General features: G+C 35.5%; 1 protein-coding gene across 6 annotated transcripts in view; it reads right to left on the reverse strand.

The window, feature by feature from the left end:
* Positions 1-259: 259 nt before the first annotated feature.
* Positions 260-18657, reverse strand: part of HIPK3 (homeodomain interacting protein kinase 3) — a 96581-nt gene continuing 78183 nt past the window's right edge. For 4 of the 6 annotated variants that reach the window (XM_027115070.1, XM_027115071.1, XM_027115072.1 and 1 more), the window contains 14 exons: positions 17779-17898; positions 16566-16652; positions 15889-16073; positions 14660-14819; positions 14123-14246; positions 9426-9547; positions 8676-8797; positions 8423-8584; positions 8204-8266; positions 7612-7908; positions 7181-7321; positions 5450-5685; positions 5039-5166; positions 260-4177 (listed from right to left, as the gene is read on the reverse strand). In XM_027115070.1, coding sequence (XP_026970871.1) covers positions 3701-4177; positions 5039-5166; positions 5450-5685; positions 7181-7321; positions 7612-7908; positions 8204-8266; positions 8423-8584; positions 8676-8797; positions 9426-9547; positions 14123-14246; positions 14660-14819; positions 15889-16073; positions 16566-16652; positions 17779-17898 — 2424 coding nt within the window. In that variant the 3' untranslated portion in view covers positions 260-3700. The remainder of the gene's footprint in view (positions 4178-5038; positions 5167-5449; positions 5686-7180; positions 7322-7611; positions 7909-8203; positions 8267-8422; positions 8585-8675; positions 8798-9425; positions 9548-14122; positions 14247-14659; positions 14820-15888; positions 16074-16565; positions 16653-17778; positions 17899-18657) is intronic. The other 2 variants (XM_027115074.1, XM_027115075.1) reach the window with 1 other exon arrangement.

The following is an 18657-nucleotide window of genomic DNA, read 5'->3' on the forward strand; positions in this document are numbered from 1 at the left end:
CTGCTGGAAAGTAGACTGGTTTGGTTAGACAGCCTGGTTCACGTCTCAGATTCACGACTCATTAGTGCTGGGAGTTTGGGCAACTTACCTAGATATTTTGAGCCCATTTCTTCATTTCCATAATGAAGATAACATTATATCTCACAGGTGGTTTTGAGAATTAAATGCGATGATGTTAAGTTAGGTAACTCAATGCTCCTAACCTTTTCCTTCCCTACCCTGTAAGTAGTACTGGGGTGGAAAAAAAGTCAACAAGCAGTTTGCTGCAATATATATATTTTAATTCAAAGTGAATCGACAGTAATACACCATAAATTCTTATTTTGACACTCACCAAAATAGTCACCTGGAAAACCCGCTTTTTGTGACAAAGTACAGAAGGCCTGGTCACATTTAAATCACTGAGAACTAGAGAGAAATACTATCGCAAACCGTAATAGACATTACATCCATAAAAATTTTCCCAGTCCTTATTGTAATATTGCACAGTGCAATTGCTACATGGCAAACTAGTGTAGCATAGAAGTAAAAGCAAAAACAAACCAAAGAAAGAAAGCCACAAGTCTAAAACTGTTAAACAGTTAACAGTTCAAACTCAGTAATCAAATCTATATCATTGGGTTCTTTAAAACAAATCTTCCTACACCTTGCAGTGTATGATTTAACTTTTACTTAACACAAATCAACTTTAAAATTAGTAGTAGAGATTTTTAAAATGAAAAAGTTTTGCTACTACAGTAACATATTTAAACACCCTGAAGGAAAAGAAACGAAATATCAAGATATTTGATTAAAAAAAATTTGTAAATTAAAGTAGTATGCAAATACGCAACTTGGAAGTCATGCAGTGTTTTATTTAAGAAAGCAGTAAAACCAAAGAAAACTGGTAAAAATGGTTTTAAAGAGAGTACAAATTCTTTTCTCAGTATGCTAAATTTAGATTTTAGCAGGATCTTGGATCTTTTTTTAATCTTCTTAAACACATAAAAAGCACGTGATTAGAATCAGTTAAGAGCAGTGTACTTAACTTGGGTACGCCTTTATCAAACAGGACTACTATATTATGAAAACATTGAAGTTTATCATTCACCATCAATTTAACAAGACATCTCAGTCTTGGAACAGAAATACAGAAAATACGATGTTTCAGGGTAGTGAACACGGCCCTGAACAGGAAGAAAACTGCGCCAGTTTTGTACCTGGTACAAACATCGATCAATCCTTTGCACTTGGTGTTTCTGAAACATCCATTGCCAGCACTGATTCTTCTCCAACAAGTGAGCAGATACCAGTAAACTGCTGGACCAGATAAATTAAATTAGAAGGCTGTGGAGGGCAGCAAGTTTACTTAAATAGTGACTCCATAAATTTGCCATCTGTAAATAATCTTTTAAATTAATCTTAGGCTATTCCTTTTTATGTGTAATATATATATATATTTCTATTTATATAAAATGCATAGAATTGATTACTAAAAACACTGAAACTTGTGGGGAAAATTAAGTCCTTCATTTTCAGTGTGACTAAAAATGTACTGCTGGTTTTAATCTTATGATCTAATACTGTAATTTTTAAAATTAATTTCAGGCACATTTATTTCATTGATGATTATTAAATAAAACACTGCTTGTATTCATGGAGTAAAGAAAAGTTTATCCATTATTAGCTTATTGTCAACGCTGTACTAGTGGTATGCAATTCATTTATCAAAGAAATGCTGTAAATCCAAAACAGTTGGAGTTTTACACTCAAATGCTTTGTACTGTTTATTCCAGTAAATGCTGTAAGATTATATTCCAGATTTTTAAGGAAAAAAAGTTAAGTCAAGCCTGCAAGATACAGCTTTCTCAAGTGTCTACAATGCCAGTATGAAAATTAAAAATTAAGTTACATTGATACATCCCAGTTTTTTTTATATGCAGTGATGAGCACAAACATTAATAGAGATAAAATACTGATGCAAATAACACACCCCAAAATAACATATGCAATTTTTTTCCATCATTTACAATACAGTAGTTACAATGACACTCCAAACAGAAAAGCAAAGTAAAAAATCAAAACCCCAACTTCTATTTCATGTAATTAGACTTATACAGAAATTAGAAGGCTAAATAACAACTAGTTAATCACCTAATTTCACAGCTATCTGAAGTGGCAATCGTTATATAGCAGCTTATCTATGATACATTCAAGATAAATGATACAATTTATTATTTGCCCATAAGCTAAAACACAGCCTGCTTAATACCTTCCTTTAAATTCCACCTCTACACTACAATATACTTGAGGTCTATGCAAAAAGTAGCTACCTTTTATATAGGAAATGGATGATTAAGTCTTTGGTGCTGTAAAAGCAACTTCATTTAAACATCACCACCACCACCACCAAAAAAAAAAAAAAAAAAAAAAAAGGAGGGAAAAACCCAAGACGCACTTCCTAGGAAAACAAGCATGTAATTTCTGTCCCTGACGGAATGTATTAAATAAGCAAACACCACCAACAAGCAAAACAAGTACTACAATGTAAAAATACTTAAAAACAAAACAAAACAAACCCTCTCACATGCATAAATGAAAAATTGCACACAAAGAACTCACATCTTTTCAAGCTTCAATGGTAAATATTCTGCTACTATTTATTAAATACTGCATGGTTTGCCCAAGCTAGGATGAAACCACATCATGAATCAATGAGCATTTTCTTTATCTACTCAAAGTCATGCCTACTGTACTGCATCTCTAAACATTTTATTAAATCCAATTATACAGCAAACAGTCCCAAAATAAACTTAGATTGTATTGCAGTTTCACTTAACAGTATATAAAATGCTGTGTTGTGACAGGTATCAACTATCCATTAGATACTGAATCACTTTTTCTTAAGCACTACTACCTGCTTGCTTTTCTTGAAGCTAGATCATTCTGAAAAATCAAGACAGCAGAATTCAGCTATAGCAAACATGCTGCCCTCTTAGTAAGGAAAACACAGCTACAACCTGAAATCATACCACACAAAACCAAAAATGAACATTACTCCATCAAAGGAAACTAAAGAGTAAGTCTGAACTTTAAGTGCTGCAGTCCTCAACATTTATATATAGTAATAACATTAACAACCTCAAATATTTAAGGCACTATGTGTGGGAACGGTTTACAATGCAGCTGAGATTATTAGAACAACATTTAAGAGCAAAGTCTAGGCAACATTTTGCCCATGCAAAAGACACATGCAAATGTAAAGAACAATAGCTCAATTTCTTAGGTAAGTGACCCAACATTTGTACACTAAGACACAGATAATACAATTCACTTGTATGCTGTAATTCTGACATATGTGCATCTGTTGCTCTAAGTCTGTACACAGAATGGCTTCCCAAATATAGACGTGTCTTGCACTAGTTAGAAGGCAATTTTATAAAAAATAGTGGGAGCAAAACTGGACTTCTGCTCCCATAAGTCACCTGCCTAGAGTTACTACATAAGAAGATAACATGACCAAAGACAAGTTATACCAAATGTGCAAAACACATTAAAAGTGAGTTTTTTTTTAAAGCTCAAAGTTGTTTAAATTGCACCCAAGTCTACATGATTCAAAAATAATTTTCTTGTGCCATGGCTAATATTTATTAAATACCATGTTTTATTTTTAATCAAATGTTTATATCATTGAGCTTCCTCAATATACTCTTTTGAATTTTCACATGTATGGATACTGGCTGAGTTTGGTTGGACTCAGTGGAAATCCAGTATATGCAGGTGATGCTGCAATGTAAGAATGTGGTGGGAAGATTGGTTTGTACTGAGTCTGATGAATGGTTGGGGATGGTAACAGACGGGGATTTATGCCCACTGGGACTTGGTGAACTATGCCACTGGGATGGGAGATATTATAAGTTGGATGCTGTAACATAGGTCTTGAGGTACATGGAGAGGCTAAGAGGTGGGCCACTGGTGCAGCACTGCTGAGGGTAGCTGATGATGGGTATGGAAGTAGAGTAGGCTGTCCTCCGAGGTGCGTATTTCCAGCCAGATGGGCGTGCACAGCTGTGTGATTAGGACTTCCATGAGAAAGAGTGAATGGATTACTAGTAACACTAGTAGGGATATAAGCTTGCTGTCTTCGATGTCCAAAGTTTCCATTCCACTCTTGATGCCCAGATCCAAAGTGCTGAACCTATCCAAAAACAAAACAAAAAGATTAATTACATATTTTATAAGTCAAAAAGAAAGGGAAAAAAGGGAAATTACAAGATACTCTGTGACTGATAACCCACAGAGGATCTCTCAGATCTTAGCTTATACTAAGTATAAACAGAGTGGAGAAAAATATCGATCAATTTTATATATATATTAGTATTAGCATTTTAATATGTATTACTGCATATTATTATAATATTAACATTGCCACTACCCCTGCTAGTAGCGTCACTATTCCTACCACTACTGATAGCTACCATTTGCAGAGCACCTATTATATGTAAGACTAACACTTTACGTACGAGACTGTATTTAATTCTAATTATAGTTATATAGCTATCATTTCCATTAACTGTGGTCCAGACTTGTTGAAGAGACCTGGCCAAGGTACTGTACATAGCATTTGGCAAAACCAGGATGTGAACGCAGGTCTGACTCCAATACCTATGACCTTTTCTTTCCCCCAAGTCAAACACAACTGCCAAGCACAGTGCTGACCAGATGGCAAGTACTCAATAAGGCATCTCTCACCATCACAACTAACACACAAGAAATGTAACCATCAATGCATTGGTGTGCATTCTGATTTAAAGGGCCTAAAACAACAAACAGACTAAAAAACTTTAAGAGAACCTAAGAACCTAATCTTTCTGAAAAATTCAAGTTCCATGGATAATCGGATAATTATCCTATTATTAAGCCAATTATTTTTTAAGTCACTTGGGATAATGAAAAGGGAAAAATTTATTAAGATTTTATACAGTGTGAGAATCTTTTTCCCCCCAGTTAGAAAACTGCTAAATTTGAATCCCAAAGACTCATAAATTCACAAACATACCTGACTGAAATTCAAATGCTGCTGCTGGAATGCTGATGTCAATTTCTGCTGACGATTACCTACTGCGGAAGGCTGGTTTAATCTTCCAGGAGCAGATCGTCCTTTTATTAATGGCTGGCATACAGAATCTGGCAACAACAAAATACCAGAAAGTAGCTACTTTTTCCTTCTTATATAAAAATTAGAAAGGTCTTTAGATATTTTACACAATAGTGATTTGAGAACCTTAAAATTAAATAAAAAGAAAAGATCTCATGGTTTCCAAGGACTGGGTGATATTAGAAGATATCTCCTTTGTACAATAGATTTGGCAGGGTCAGGCTGGAAATTCAGAGATGACTTTTGGCTCTAATGTTCCTAAATTAAGACCTTTTAAGGGACAATCAGGGAAATAGAGAGGACTCAGTTTACCTGTGTTTGCCATATGCTCATCGGCATTTAATCCATTTTCTAGTCCCATTGGTGGCACCACAACAGTACAAACAGCTGGTTTGGTTTCTGTGTCAGCAGAGGTTACCAGTTCTGTGTTTTGATGCGTATCCGCCACAAAATTGCTCTCTGCAAACGGGCTGTCATGTCCTGAAGAGTCTGATGTTGGAGAGCCATCCACAGTATCACAACTACTTTCCTGTTCTTCATCTGACATACTACAACAAGAAAGTATTTTTATGAACAATGTTTTTCAATGTTAAATCTAAAGTTAAATAATTTCCAGACTCCCAGCAAATTGATAAGAATCTTATTCAATTATTTCATACCTAATTACAACTTCCTTATCAAAAAAACATTTTTCATAGATTTCCTAGACTCCCACATTAATTCTCTTTTCAGACTGCTAACCCTAATTCTGTCTATCTAGGAACACACTCTTGGCACTTATTTTTCCCTCCTTTCCATTCCCACTTGATCCTTAGTCGCAGTTCATAAAATCCCATTTATAAATTACAGAAGATTTCATCAAGACACTACAAAAGAAGTGCTGTTCTGGATAACTGAAACGAAATGTACAAACACATAAGCATGCAACTTGCATATTTCAGATTAAATTCTAATGTTATATATGTGCCTTTAGTGATAATTTGGGTCCTTTTAACTAACCAGTTATCTGAAAGGTCTTTCCCACCTCTCTGAAGGTCTAGCCAGTGTCCCATTTCTCTTCTCGCCCTGACCCTTGGGCCCTGCCCACCACCCCCCAACTCCTTGGGATTTCTACAGCATTTATATTGTTTTACTACTCACTTCATACTTAACAATTTGAAGCACCTCTTTTTATATGTATATTTTAATTATATATTTTTATCTTTGTATTTTATTTATATATATACACATCTTACATGTATGTGTGTATTTACATATACGTATGTATAATATCAACTTCCAAACCACATTATAAACAAGTTATAAGAAGATGTGTTAATACTTCTTTATGCTTCCACAGAGCTTAGTTATAACCAAACTATTCAAAACCATATTTCCTGATTATGGAAAAAAGAGAAGACGAATAAAATTAAAGCTGAACTTTTTCAAATTTTGTTTCCACTAAAAAAAAGAATTTCTAAAAGCTAAAATCAAATGTATTTCACTGAAATTTTTATGGCTCATCTCTTAATGCGTTAGTACCTCATGCAGGTTAGGAGAAGCTCACTACTTTAGTGGCAAGGCACGTCCCTGGCCAAAAGGAAGGGTAGGAAGGAAATATGCATGAAACCGTGCAAATCAATCACTATGAGAGAAAAAAAATCAGCAAATACTCTACTGACAGTGGGTCATTACTTTATTATGCAAAACATTCCTTTTTATTTTGCTGAAGTATATGTTCTTATTCCAAATTTAAATTACAATAGTAGTCTGTGGAGCTGGAGTTGAGAATGTGGCTTTTTCACCCTTTCAAAACAAATGATTCTTTAAAAATCATTTATTAGAACCTCAATTTTTCATTTAGATCTGTTCTGTAATAGTAAAGAAAATTACTACTTAAAACCTGAGTTTATAAAAAGGTGATCTAGTTCAAAAATTATGATCAAGAGAGAAGTCACTGTGGTAAACTGGCAGGTACTTACTAATTTAAACAACAACAAAAAAAATCATAGGCTTTTTAGTAGACTTAATATTTATAATGTACTGCTATTGAAATTCCTTTACCTGTTCGGTCTCTTGCAAGGGGATGGGCTGGACTGCCCTGAGGAGCTGGTGCTCAGAGTACTCTCAGGACTACTTAATGAACAAATCCGATCAATATTCAAGGTGCTCTGGCAAGCTTCACAATCCAGATTACCTTTACATCTAAGTAAAGAGGGAAGGGACAACTGGGTCAAAAATGAGAACATACTTCCCAAGTAGCCAAAATTTACATTATTTAATTAAGGATATGAAACAGTTAAGACAAAAATCTAAAGCTCATAATACAGGAAAAATGCTATAGTAATCACGCTAAATGCTATTCAGGAAGTTTACTCTGAAGGACATGAACAGACAAGTAATAAATCACAAAGTTTTTCTTCCCACTGCAGCAGAGGGTGCCATCATTATTGAAGGAGGCAGGAAAATCGCGGGAAACTGCTTTTGGCACTTACTCTCTGAGCGAATGTCTCTGCGACGTCTCTTCTTCATCAGTGTCACTGCTAATGGTGATCACACTCACCGCAGGACTCGGGGAGTCAGCGATGATGATGGTTTGCCGCTGTTTATCTGAAACTGATGAATCAGGGTCCCGCCTGATAGAAGTTTCACAACAATTTCTTGCCTCTCCTTCTGAGTTATGATTGTCCTGTGTTTCTATGCAACTTGCTTCCTCAACATCTTTCCCATTTACTATCTTTGGAGAAATAAATGCTGATTGTGGGATATTGGTATTCTGCAATGAATTACTCCTGCAATCAAAGGAACAATGTGTTATTCCTATAATCAAAATATATACATGACATTTTTCTAAGACAGCTTGTTATAATTAACAATGCAAACCTTCACTTGTTAAGATTATAACACACTAACATACAGATGAGTCTGTGATATATAAAATACCTCTAGAAATATGAGTGTAGATTGCATTTACATATATTCAAATGGTCTTTTTTTTTTTTTTGGTAAATGTGATATCTGAGTATCTAAAATGGTCCAAAATTATAGGTAGATAATAAATCAAAAGGGCAATAAAGACAATCTTACCAACTGAAAGCATTTATTTCCTCTCTTCCTGGCTCCCATTCCATTAGTTTTACCAAAATACCTCTGAGAAATTGAGAAGGGAGCTGGCTTAGTGTTTGTAACAAAGCTATCAAAGAGGTCATTTTGAATACAACAGAGTGACCCTTTGGTGTACATGCAAAATTTATTTTAATGACTAATTTTCAAAATGCAGAGGAAAGTTAAAATATCAATACCAACCTGTTCTGGCACAGTTTATTTTTCTTGGTGGTGGCAGGCTGAGGCCACACAACATGTGCGATGCCCACACTAATTGGCTGAGGGGCTGATAAGGTGATCTGATTGGTTAGAAGAGGTTGTGGCATCACTGAGCTGTAATGATTGCTGTGTGAAATCATTTTCCTAGGGAGAAAATTTAGAAAAATTGAATCTCTACTTTACCATATCTAGTTTGCAAACTATTCACAAAGAAGTACCCTTGTTTTTAACTTACCCCCAGTCTCCGAGCCTTTGTGAACCAGCCATACCCTCAGAAGCTAATGTAGTAGCAGGAGCCATGGGTGTTATCTGTTGCCAGGCAGGTACCAGCATCTGCTGTGTTCTACCAGACCATGTCTGTTGCAGCAAAAAACAAAACCAAAAACAAAAGAAAAACTAGTATGATACAAGTTAACTCAAAGTAACAATCTTCTAGACGGGAATAAAGACACAGACCTACTAGAGAATCGACTTGACGATCTGGGGACGAGGAAGGGTAAACTGGGACAAAGTGAGAGAGTGGCATGGATATACATACACTACCAAACGTAAAATAGACAGCTAGTGGAAGCAGCCGCATAGCACAGGGAGATCAGCTCCGTGCTTTGTGACCACCTAGAGGGGTGGGATAGGGAGGGTGAGAGGGAGGGAGGGAGACGCAAGAAGGAAGAGATATGGGGACATATGTATATGTATAACTGATTCACTTTGTTATAAAGCAGAAACTAACACACCATTGTAAAGCAATTATACTCCAATAAAGATGTTAAAAAAAATTTTTAAATTTTTAAAAATAAAAAAATTCAATAATTAAAAAAAAAAGTAACAATCTTCTAATAATTATAAAAGTTAAAGTCAATAATCTACAAGGATCGAATTCCCATCTAGGTCATTTTCATTGTTTCCAACAGCACAAATGGATTAGTGCCTCTACCTGAGTAAAAGGAGGACAGCACATATGTAAAAATAATGAATTATTACCAACCTGAGAAAGAACTCCTGGTCGGATCTGTAGTGGCTGCATGGCTGGGGCCTGCGTTACAAGGGGTACTGTATTATCTACCCTTATTGAATAACTAGTGGGTTTACCATGTGTTGCAGGAATACCTGTGAAATAGAAAAGAACAGTTCTCAAATAAAAGAAAAAACTTTTCTGAGTTACCTTATAAAACTCTTAAATTTATGAATTGCTAAAATTCTTATTAGGATTATGAAAAAATTCCCTGCATAAAATTTTCATAATATTAGAAAGCAATCTATTTGGAAAGTGAGATACTGTCTATCTACCTTGTGGTACCTCATTCCAAAAATTGTTATAAAGCTACTCTTTCAAAGTTGAATGATTTGTTTTTGAAACTTCCCATTCCTTTTAAAGTTTGCTATTATAGCTTTCCTTTCCTTTTAGAAAGTTCTGCCACTGGTAAGACACGGAAAGGTGAATCTGGCTCAACATCCTTATCCTCTAGCAGGTAAATGTTCATCTTTTCATACAAACTTTTAGCTATGCTTGGTATTCTCTTCTTTAAAACTATGATAGGATCTTATACACGTCACCAAAGGAGGAATGTATCACAACTTCAACTTCAATGGCCATGATGGTTTACATGATTCAATAAAATTCAGGATGGCACACTCATTTCAACCTCTAAAGGAAAAGCAAAAAACAAACTTTTCTGCCTTATATGATACAACTAAGCATTTATCATTGTGGTTTAATCTACTACTATTTCTAGTGGAGAGCTACTGGAACTCCAGGACAAACATGTTCCATTTTGCTTACCCCCTAGGAAAATTAGAAAGCAGGATTACTACCCACGTTAATCCTGTTAATATTAATATGCCTGTGTCATACATTGCAAGAGCACCTTGCAAATATTAAGTCTTATGGTACTAAACTTTAATAAGAGAGTAAAGTAGTATTTTACACCAACTAAGAACTTTGACTAACAAGATTTTAGGGATATCTCCTAAGATTAGAAAGCTGAGTTACTAGAATAAATTCACTACTTCATAATTCCAGTCTATTGTATTGTACTTACTTTCAATATGGGCTGGCAGATCATTTAAACATAATCAGTTTTTGGATAAAAGTGACCTTGTGTGATCAGCCATTTAAAAAAAATTTTTTAAAAACAATTCTTTTTTTTTCCTACTGAAAAATAACCTTATACTTTTTATTGCACAAATATTTGTAAGTGATAATTCTAAGGAGAATTTTATTGTGTTTATTTTCTTCACAGAGGTGCTTATCCTACTGACAGGGTGTTCTACCCTCTGAACTCCACCTAAAGAGCTACATGTGAGGGACTTCCCTGGCAGTCCAGTGGTTAAGACTCTGTGCTTCCAATGCAGGGGGTGAGGGATCAATCCCTGGTCAGGCAACTAAGATCCCACGTGCTGCAGCGCATGGCCAAAGAAAGTTAAAAAAAGACAAAGAAAAAAAAGAGCTACATGTGAATTAGATCTACAAAGATCTATGAATTATTTTTTTAAAATGACCTTCTTACTCTTTCCAAAAAGCATGTCTTGATCAGCAAATTCTCCAAGGAATGGAATATGAGCACACCCAGGCTGTGTAGATATATTGCAGCAATAGAGAAGCTCATCAGAGAAAAAAGCATCCTCACTTTGATAAGGATGAAATCACAGAGCAAATTCTTAAATCCCCCCAAAAAAAGATTGCCCTTAAATTCTCCTCGTAATCAATGCCTTAAGACAAGAAGAATTCTCCTATAATCTTTTTTTTAAATCAAATTCAAAAGTGGGTTCAGGGCTTCCCTGGTGGCGCAGTGGTTGAGAGTCCGCCTGCCGATGCAGGGGACACGGGTTCGTGCCCCGGTCAGGGAGGATCCCACATGCCGCGGAGCGGCTGGGCCCGTGAGCCATGGCCGCTGAGCCTGCGCGTCCGGAGCCTGTGCTCCGCAATGGGAGAGGCCACAACAGTGAGAGGCCTGCGTACAGCAAAAAAAAGAAAAAAGAAAAAAAAAAGTGGGTTCAGATCCTAATTTTCTATATGCTTATTAGGTTGGCTAAAATTTTTATCTTCGATTACATTTGCTTGATACCTGGAAAGCATGACACAAAAAGTTTAAAGACTGTTCTAGTACAACAGAGGAGAATTTTGCTGGAATGCATTTGACTCTAAAATAGCAGTTTTCATCCAGAGGGGATGAATAAGTAGCTATTGCCAAATAATGTTAAATGCTTGTTTAGTAAATACAACAACCTACACTCAAATTTGTTAAGTAAAAGCTTGTCTAAGTCTTCTGTACTTTAAACATGGCACAATATTAGGAATGTGGCATCCATATAGCTATACCTACATGTTGTATCTATAGTATCTAAAATATATGAAATGCATGATGAACTTAAACAGTGTAGACCCAAGGTAAAAAATTTAAAGTGAAGGACAAGAGACATAAATTTTATTTTAAAATCCGAAGTATAATGGTACCATAACTGCTACCCAATAATCATTTAAATATGTTTCTTTGAAATGGATTAGCACATTATGAGGTAAAGGGGTAAGAAGGTCAATACTGGGATTTTCTACAGATGCCAAAATGGATTAGAGGGAAAGCTTTCATTTCTAAGCAGACACTATACTAAGAAACAGTGAGACAACATATTACAGAGCCTGCCTGTTATGCTGCTGCAACTGCACCTGTTAGTTTTTTAAGCGAACAAATATTTTGCTTTCTCTCACTATTAATTCTAAAACTATTGTTCTTCACATTTGATGAGTTAATGAACCTGAAAGTATCTCCTTTTCTTTCTGTTATCCTTGTTAGGAACCACTTGCAGTTGCTAACATATGTACAGAAAGGTTACTAACCTTTTATTAATTATAAGCTACATAAAAAGATAAAAGATTTGCCTAACCTCATTGAATGTTTTAAGAATGATGCCCAATTGTATTTAGAAATGTGTCCACAAAGCCTTTTGGTACAAACAGAAGGTAGCTCTGAAAAAAAAAAATTGTTATTCCAAATCTTTTTTTTTTGGCTGTGCCGCACAGCTTGCAGGATCTTAGTTCCCCTAACAAGGATCAAACCGGGGCCCCCAGCAGTGAAAGCCCAGAATCCTAACCACTGGAATGCCAGGGAATTCCCTGCTATTCCAAATCTTGATGAAATATACCACACTGTAGGTAGGTGACTCCCAAACTGATTTTGGTACACGGAAGAGATCATTAGAACCTAAGAATCTATTAGTACAGATTAAAAACTCATCTAAGTGAAAATGTATTTGTCAAGATACCACTTACGTAGTAACTAACTGAAAAACAAAAAAGCATCAGTCTTGCATGCTCAAGTATTTAGAAGTAAAATGTCTATGACTTACTATTAACAGTATGTGTATGTGTAACAGACAGATAGAACAAATACACCATGTTAATACTTGTTGAATCTAGGAGAAAGGACATTATTATTCTTTGAACTTCTCTACAATAAACAGTTGAAGAAAAACAAAGAAACACAACAGCATCTTTAAGAGTGCTGACAATATGATATAGGTATTTTTATTACCAAACCAGCCATGGGTCACTGTCACAGATAACAGACCAAAGCTACCCTGGTAGAACCAAAGTGGCTAAAGAGCTGCCATGTTTTCACATCTCTCATTACCAGCCAAGCAAGTCAACAAACATATTTTTGGTGCTTTGTTAGGCACTGTGGGGAAGATTAAAATAAAAACTTTAAAAAGTTGCTCACATCCTTAAATGAAATAAAAATTTCAAATATAACCTTCAGAATCCAGAAATATTACAGCTGGAAACGATCAAGATAGTATCTATTCAGTCTGTTTTCTTTGACAAAGGCTGAAGCAAGTTAACAGACTTGTCTGGGATGGCAGAGCAAACAGCAGAAAGAGAACTAGATCCCAGGCCGACTTAGCACCAAGAGCTCTCACTTACACTATACAGCATTACCACCATGCTTCAATGAGTCATTTCTGGCCCATTTGGAATCAATCTCTTGATTTTAAGATATAACTAGATGTCACGGCCTAGCAAGGACAAAACGCTACCGAAGGACCTAGGAAAGAGGGCTTTATGCTAGCTATTCCAGTCAAAAAGTTCACTGCTATCACCCTTTTACCACTAAGAAGTTCCTCAGTGTGAAAATTTATGGCATCTTCAAAGGTATTCTGTCACCATCTCACTTGAGGATTTGATTCTATATTTTTATCTAAATAAGGGCAATTTGATCAAAATCAATCTTCAAACAAACAAACAAACTAAGCTATGGGGAAAGAACAAGACTACAATATTTTAGGAAAGAAATCCTCTGACCAAAACTTAAAGAACTGAGCTCTCAATCACTGTCATGTCCAGCGATGACATGCAGATAAGTACTTACTTGAACATCTGGAGCAGTTATACCCAGTATAGGACAATCCATACCTTTCCAAGTTCATTAATTTCCACTAAGGTATGTTATCATGCTAGACTCTACAGGAAATACAACTGTCATATGGTCCATTTTGTTAATGATGACTACAGTGGAGCTGCAGTCAAGAAGTATCACTGGTCTAAAGGCTACTGACCTGCTTAAATTAAATTCAAATGTAGCAGTAAACGTACCAAAACCCATGCAGTATATTTAATGAATAGATGCCTAAACTTATTTTAAAGTAATGCATGCCTAAATTCAAAGTGTAATTTAAATAAAAGAATACCTTGAATAGCTGGTGGACAGATAATCAGTGTCTGCTGAAAAGCATCACCACAACCAAAATGAGCAGTTCCAGCCTGCAGAGGAATCCCATGGTGCACAACTGAATGAGCAGATGTGGTTAATGCCTGAAACGATAGACGTACATGGCATTCATTATACAGAGCAGGCTTCTAATTGCTGTACACATACTTTATAAGTAGAAATCAAATGCATTTCAATAAATCGTAATTCTATGATAAAAATGGACCCAGAAATTGATCTTACTGAAGTCTACTTTTTGTAGAGTTGAGACATAGAAGGGCAGGTAGATCATATTGAAAGAATAAAAGGTGAAGGAAAAAAATGGATTTGAGTAGATATGCTCCAATTGTTACCCTGAAATATTAGAGATTTAACAGAACAGCCATAGTAAGACTTCATCAGCACTGAAACTTCTAACTGCTGACATGGAAACTTCTGCATATTTCAAAAGCAAATCAGCAATCATTTAAAAAAAAAAAAAGAGGAGCATAAATTATCAAATACTATAAGTTCTTACCTGACTTCTTAATGTGCCAATTTTAGTAAAATTTGCTGTCAGATTAGCAGTACTGCTTGGAGCAACTGGTCTCAAGAGTGAAGTTTTATTGTGATTATTTGTGTCACATGAATTCGGATGGGACTTACAAATATCCATAATATGAAAACAGGACTTTACACTGCAAAAGAAAAATCGAAAGGTAATTGTAATATTATTTTTTTAATGTTTAGAGTAGTTTAAGATTAAAAATTATTTCCAAAAGGAAAAAAAAGTCTATGGCTTGCACTTAATCTGCATATTTCCAACAGTATTTCTACCAGGAAATCCTGTAAGATCAAATTTCAAAGCAAGCAGAAGAATATACTTATATCTGGAATATTTTCTTGAGACAGCAAAGCAATAGTGAGCACTTTTTGGTTATACTTTTATGGCCCCTACTCTAAATAGTTTTTTTCTAAACTACTAGATCTCCACATCCCTAGATTAATGGCACCATGTATGTGGTTATTATGTTATTTTCAAAGTACTTATATACAGAAACCATTACACATTTTTAAGTACTGGGGGTGTAGAGACTAGTTGGGCTTTATAAAAACATCGATTTTAATTGTAATTCACAATAACGAATATCAGTTTGTTCCTTTACCTCCTTCATTCAATATTTTAAAAATATTAAAAGAAGTTATTTTAAGTCACTTACTTTACTCTCTTCAGCCTATAAAAAAGAGGACTGGGGTTCAAAGAATTCACAAGCTTTGCCTAAGGTAACTCTTCTAAGTCCTTCTCAATTTGGGCATATACTCTTCTCTACTAACCCATAAAAAAAACCTCCTTTCCTTCCACAACACAGAGGGGAAAGAAGGGGGACAAGAAAAGCAAATGCTGTGAAAGGAAATTGAAAATGGAGCTTGCAGGACTCAAAATTGAGGGAGGAACAACTTAACACTTCCTTTAACTATAAATATGCCTGGTTATTAAGGTAAGAATGTCATGTAAAACGACATCACTCAGTCATCCTCAGTATGCTATTTTGGAAAAAGAACATTGGAATGTGATTTAGATTTGCATTCTATTTCTACTCTGCAATTTACTGTCTATGTGAACTTGGCTAAGTTAGCTTAACCTCTTTTTACTCAGTTTACTTATATTTAATGAAGAAATTGAATCATTTTTCTAACACACTGGTTTACTACAAACAGCATTATCATTTCTCCAGAATCATTTTAAAAGATTTTAGAGTAACATACTGGTTGCTATGCGGGAAATCTAGAAGATGTTTCATATTAACAAAAGCATGGTTCAAAGTCTCTGCTGGAGTAATTCTTAAATCTGCATCAATCAGCAACATTTTTTTCAACAGACTAACAAATTCTCTTCTATCAGCTTTCTCAGCCAAAAGATCACTTCCTTCCAAATCCATCACTGTGTTCACCTGCAAAATCAAAATTTCAAGTCATCGAATAAAAATAAGCCATACAAGGTAGTATATGTTAAAGTTTCACAGTTTACAAAAAAAGCCCACAACACAGGAAAGAACAAAGAACTACAATTATTTTGAAATAAGAAAGAACAATTGAGTTTAACAAATCCTCAAAAATATTTTGAGGTACCAAAGAGCATTCAAAGCAGGAAAAAAAATTTTTTTTTAACTAACAAATATCCACTTCTAGAGAGATGTAAGGAAAAGAAATATGTCTGTTAGAGTTTTCCTTTTTAAAGAAAATACTTGACTAATACAAATTAAATATGTGATAAAGACAAATGCAATTTAGTCCCTGAAACCTCAGAATCAATTTTGTTTGAAAAGCTTAAAAACAGCAAGCATTCTATGTCATATAGAAAATGATTAACGTGTTTTGGCATTCTTGGCATTCAACTCCATCAACTTAAGCATAAGATTGACAAATGTGTCTGTGGTACTCACATGCACTATATCATCCAGACTGTTGAATATGTACTTTCTGGCTTCTTTAGACTTCATTCCTGTCTCAGCCTCATGTTCTTCCAGTGTCTTATCGAATATATCAGAGAAGGAAAATATCTTATTACCCACCATTTGTAAATCCTTTATTTCTTCAATTCTGGCACATTTAGCCTAATATATTGAATATTCTAAGGCAAGTAGTAGTTTCAAAAGAATAACTATCAAAAATGTAATTTTGGGACTTCCCTGGTGGCACAGTGGTTAAGAATCCACCTGCCAAGGCAGGGGACACGGGTTTGAGCCCTGGTCCGGGAGGATACCACACGCTGTGGAGGAACTAAGCCTGTGTGCCACAACTACTGAGCCTGCGCTCTAGAGCCTGCGAGCCACAACTACTGAAGTCGATGCGCCTAGAGCCTGTGCTCCGCAACGAGAAGCCACTGCAATGAGAAGCCCACGCACCGCAACAAAGAGTGGACCCAATTCAGCCAAAAATAAATAAATAAAATAATTTTTTTAAATGTAAGTTTTTAGAAGTATACAAAAAATGAGAAGTTCAGGTTCAGATCAAAAAATATTACACATATAGATAAAATCCTTAACAAAATAACTAAAGTGAATCATTAAAGATTTACTAATCCAAGGAATAAATTAGGTACTTGGGTTATGTAGTAAGTGGTTAGATTCAATCCCTGTCCTATAAAGCTTAATAAATGTAGAACTGGGTAGGGAAGATAAACAACACAAAATGATACACATAAAATTTTTTTAAACTATTTAAAGTGAGTTAATAATTGTGCTGCCAGGTTAGAGAATGAGCTAAGGTATTCAGAAAGGACTCTCCTCGTTAAAAGTGGGGGGTGGGGATTGTCAAAAATGAAAATTCAAAAGAAGAAAAAATTGCAATGAAAGAGGGCTTCCCTGGTGGCGCAGTGGTTGAGAGCCCGCCTGCCGATGCAGGGGACGCAGGTTCGTGCCCCGGTCTGGGAAGATCCCACATGCCGCGGAGCGGCTGGGCCCGTGAGCCATGGCCGCTGAGCCTGCGTGTCCGGAGCCTCTGCTCCACAACGGGAGAGGCCACAAAAGGGCGAGGGACCTGCAAAAAAAAAAAAAAAAAAAATGCAATGAAAGAAAAATAGGCACAGAGGGTATTATCTGTGAACATGAAGCATCTTAGAATATGTTTTTCTAAATATTTTTTTTAATGAATTACCTTTAATCTCCAACCAGAATGAGAGATATCTGTTTCTCTGCAAAAAAATCTTGTGGATTTTGTACCCACATTTAACAACTGTTCTCCTGGTAAACCTTGAGTCTGAGAAATGTATCGAATCTGAAAAATAATTTACAAAACAGAAGTTATTCTTTTATTGCATTAGATATTTATTGAACAACTATATCAGACACTAAGGTAGATGTTAGGTCAAGAATTAAATGATGTACAGTGTGTGCCCTAAGGAATCAGTCCAGTAGGGAACATACAAGTAAGCAATTATAATACAGTGTAATATATATTGATATAATACAGGTATAATAAATACATGCCTTATGGAAAAACAAAGAAGAGACACATAAAATAATTGTAGTCATATAAAGTTCCAGATGAGGTGATGCTCAAGTTGGGTCAAAAAGAACAAACAGTTTGTCAGCCCTGAAGGAATGGAAAAAAATCTGAATTATTATGATTTATGCTAAGGTTATAATATGAGTAAATATGGAAAATAAAAGGAATACATCCACACATTCAGAGACTAAAGTTCACTAAGGGAGAAATGGCAAGAGACGAAATTGATCTAGCAGGCAAAGGGCTTTATCAGTAGGTTAAGAAGTTTGGATTTTACTCTGAGAGGCAATACTGGGAAACCACTGGAGAAACTGGAGAAATCTACACAGGCAACTGACAAGTTACTTGACTTAGTGACAAGTTGACGTGGTGAATTAGGGCTATGGGAGCACTGGAGGGGACGCATCTATGTCACTGGCATATGTGTGCTTGAGTCAGTAGAGGAGGACACAGTGTAGATGAGCTTTCTCAGGAGGACACTGAAAAGCTCCAGCCTCAGGGCCTCTGAACTTAACATCCTTCTGTTTG

The sequence above is a fragment of the Aethalodelphis obliquidens genome, unplaced genomic scaffold, assembly GCF_003676395.1.
Source record: "Aethalodelphis obliquidens isolate GAN/ISIS:26980383/991018 unplaced genomic scaffold, ASM367639v1 scaffold14, whole genome shotgun sequence".
In the NCBI taxonomy this organism is placed as follows: domain Eukaryota; kingdom Metazoa; phylum Chordata; class Mammalia; order Artiodactyla; family Delphinidae; genus Aethalodelphis; species Aethalodelphis obliquidens.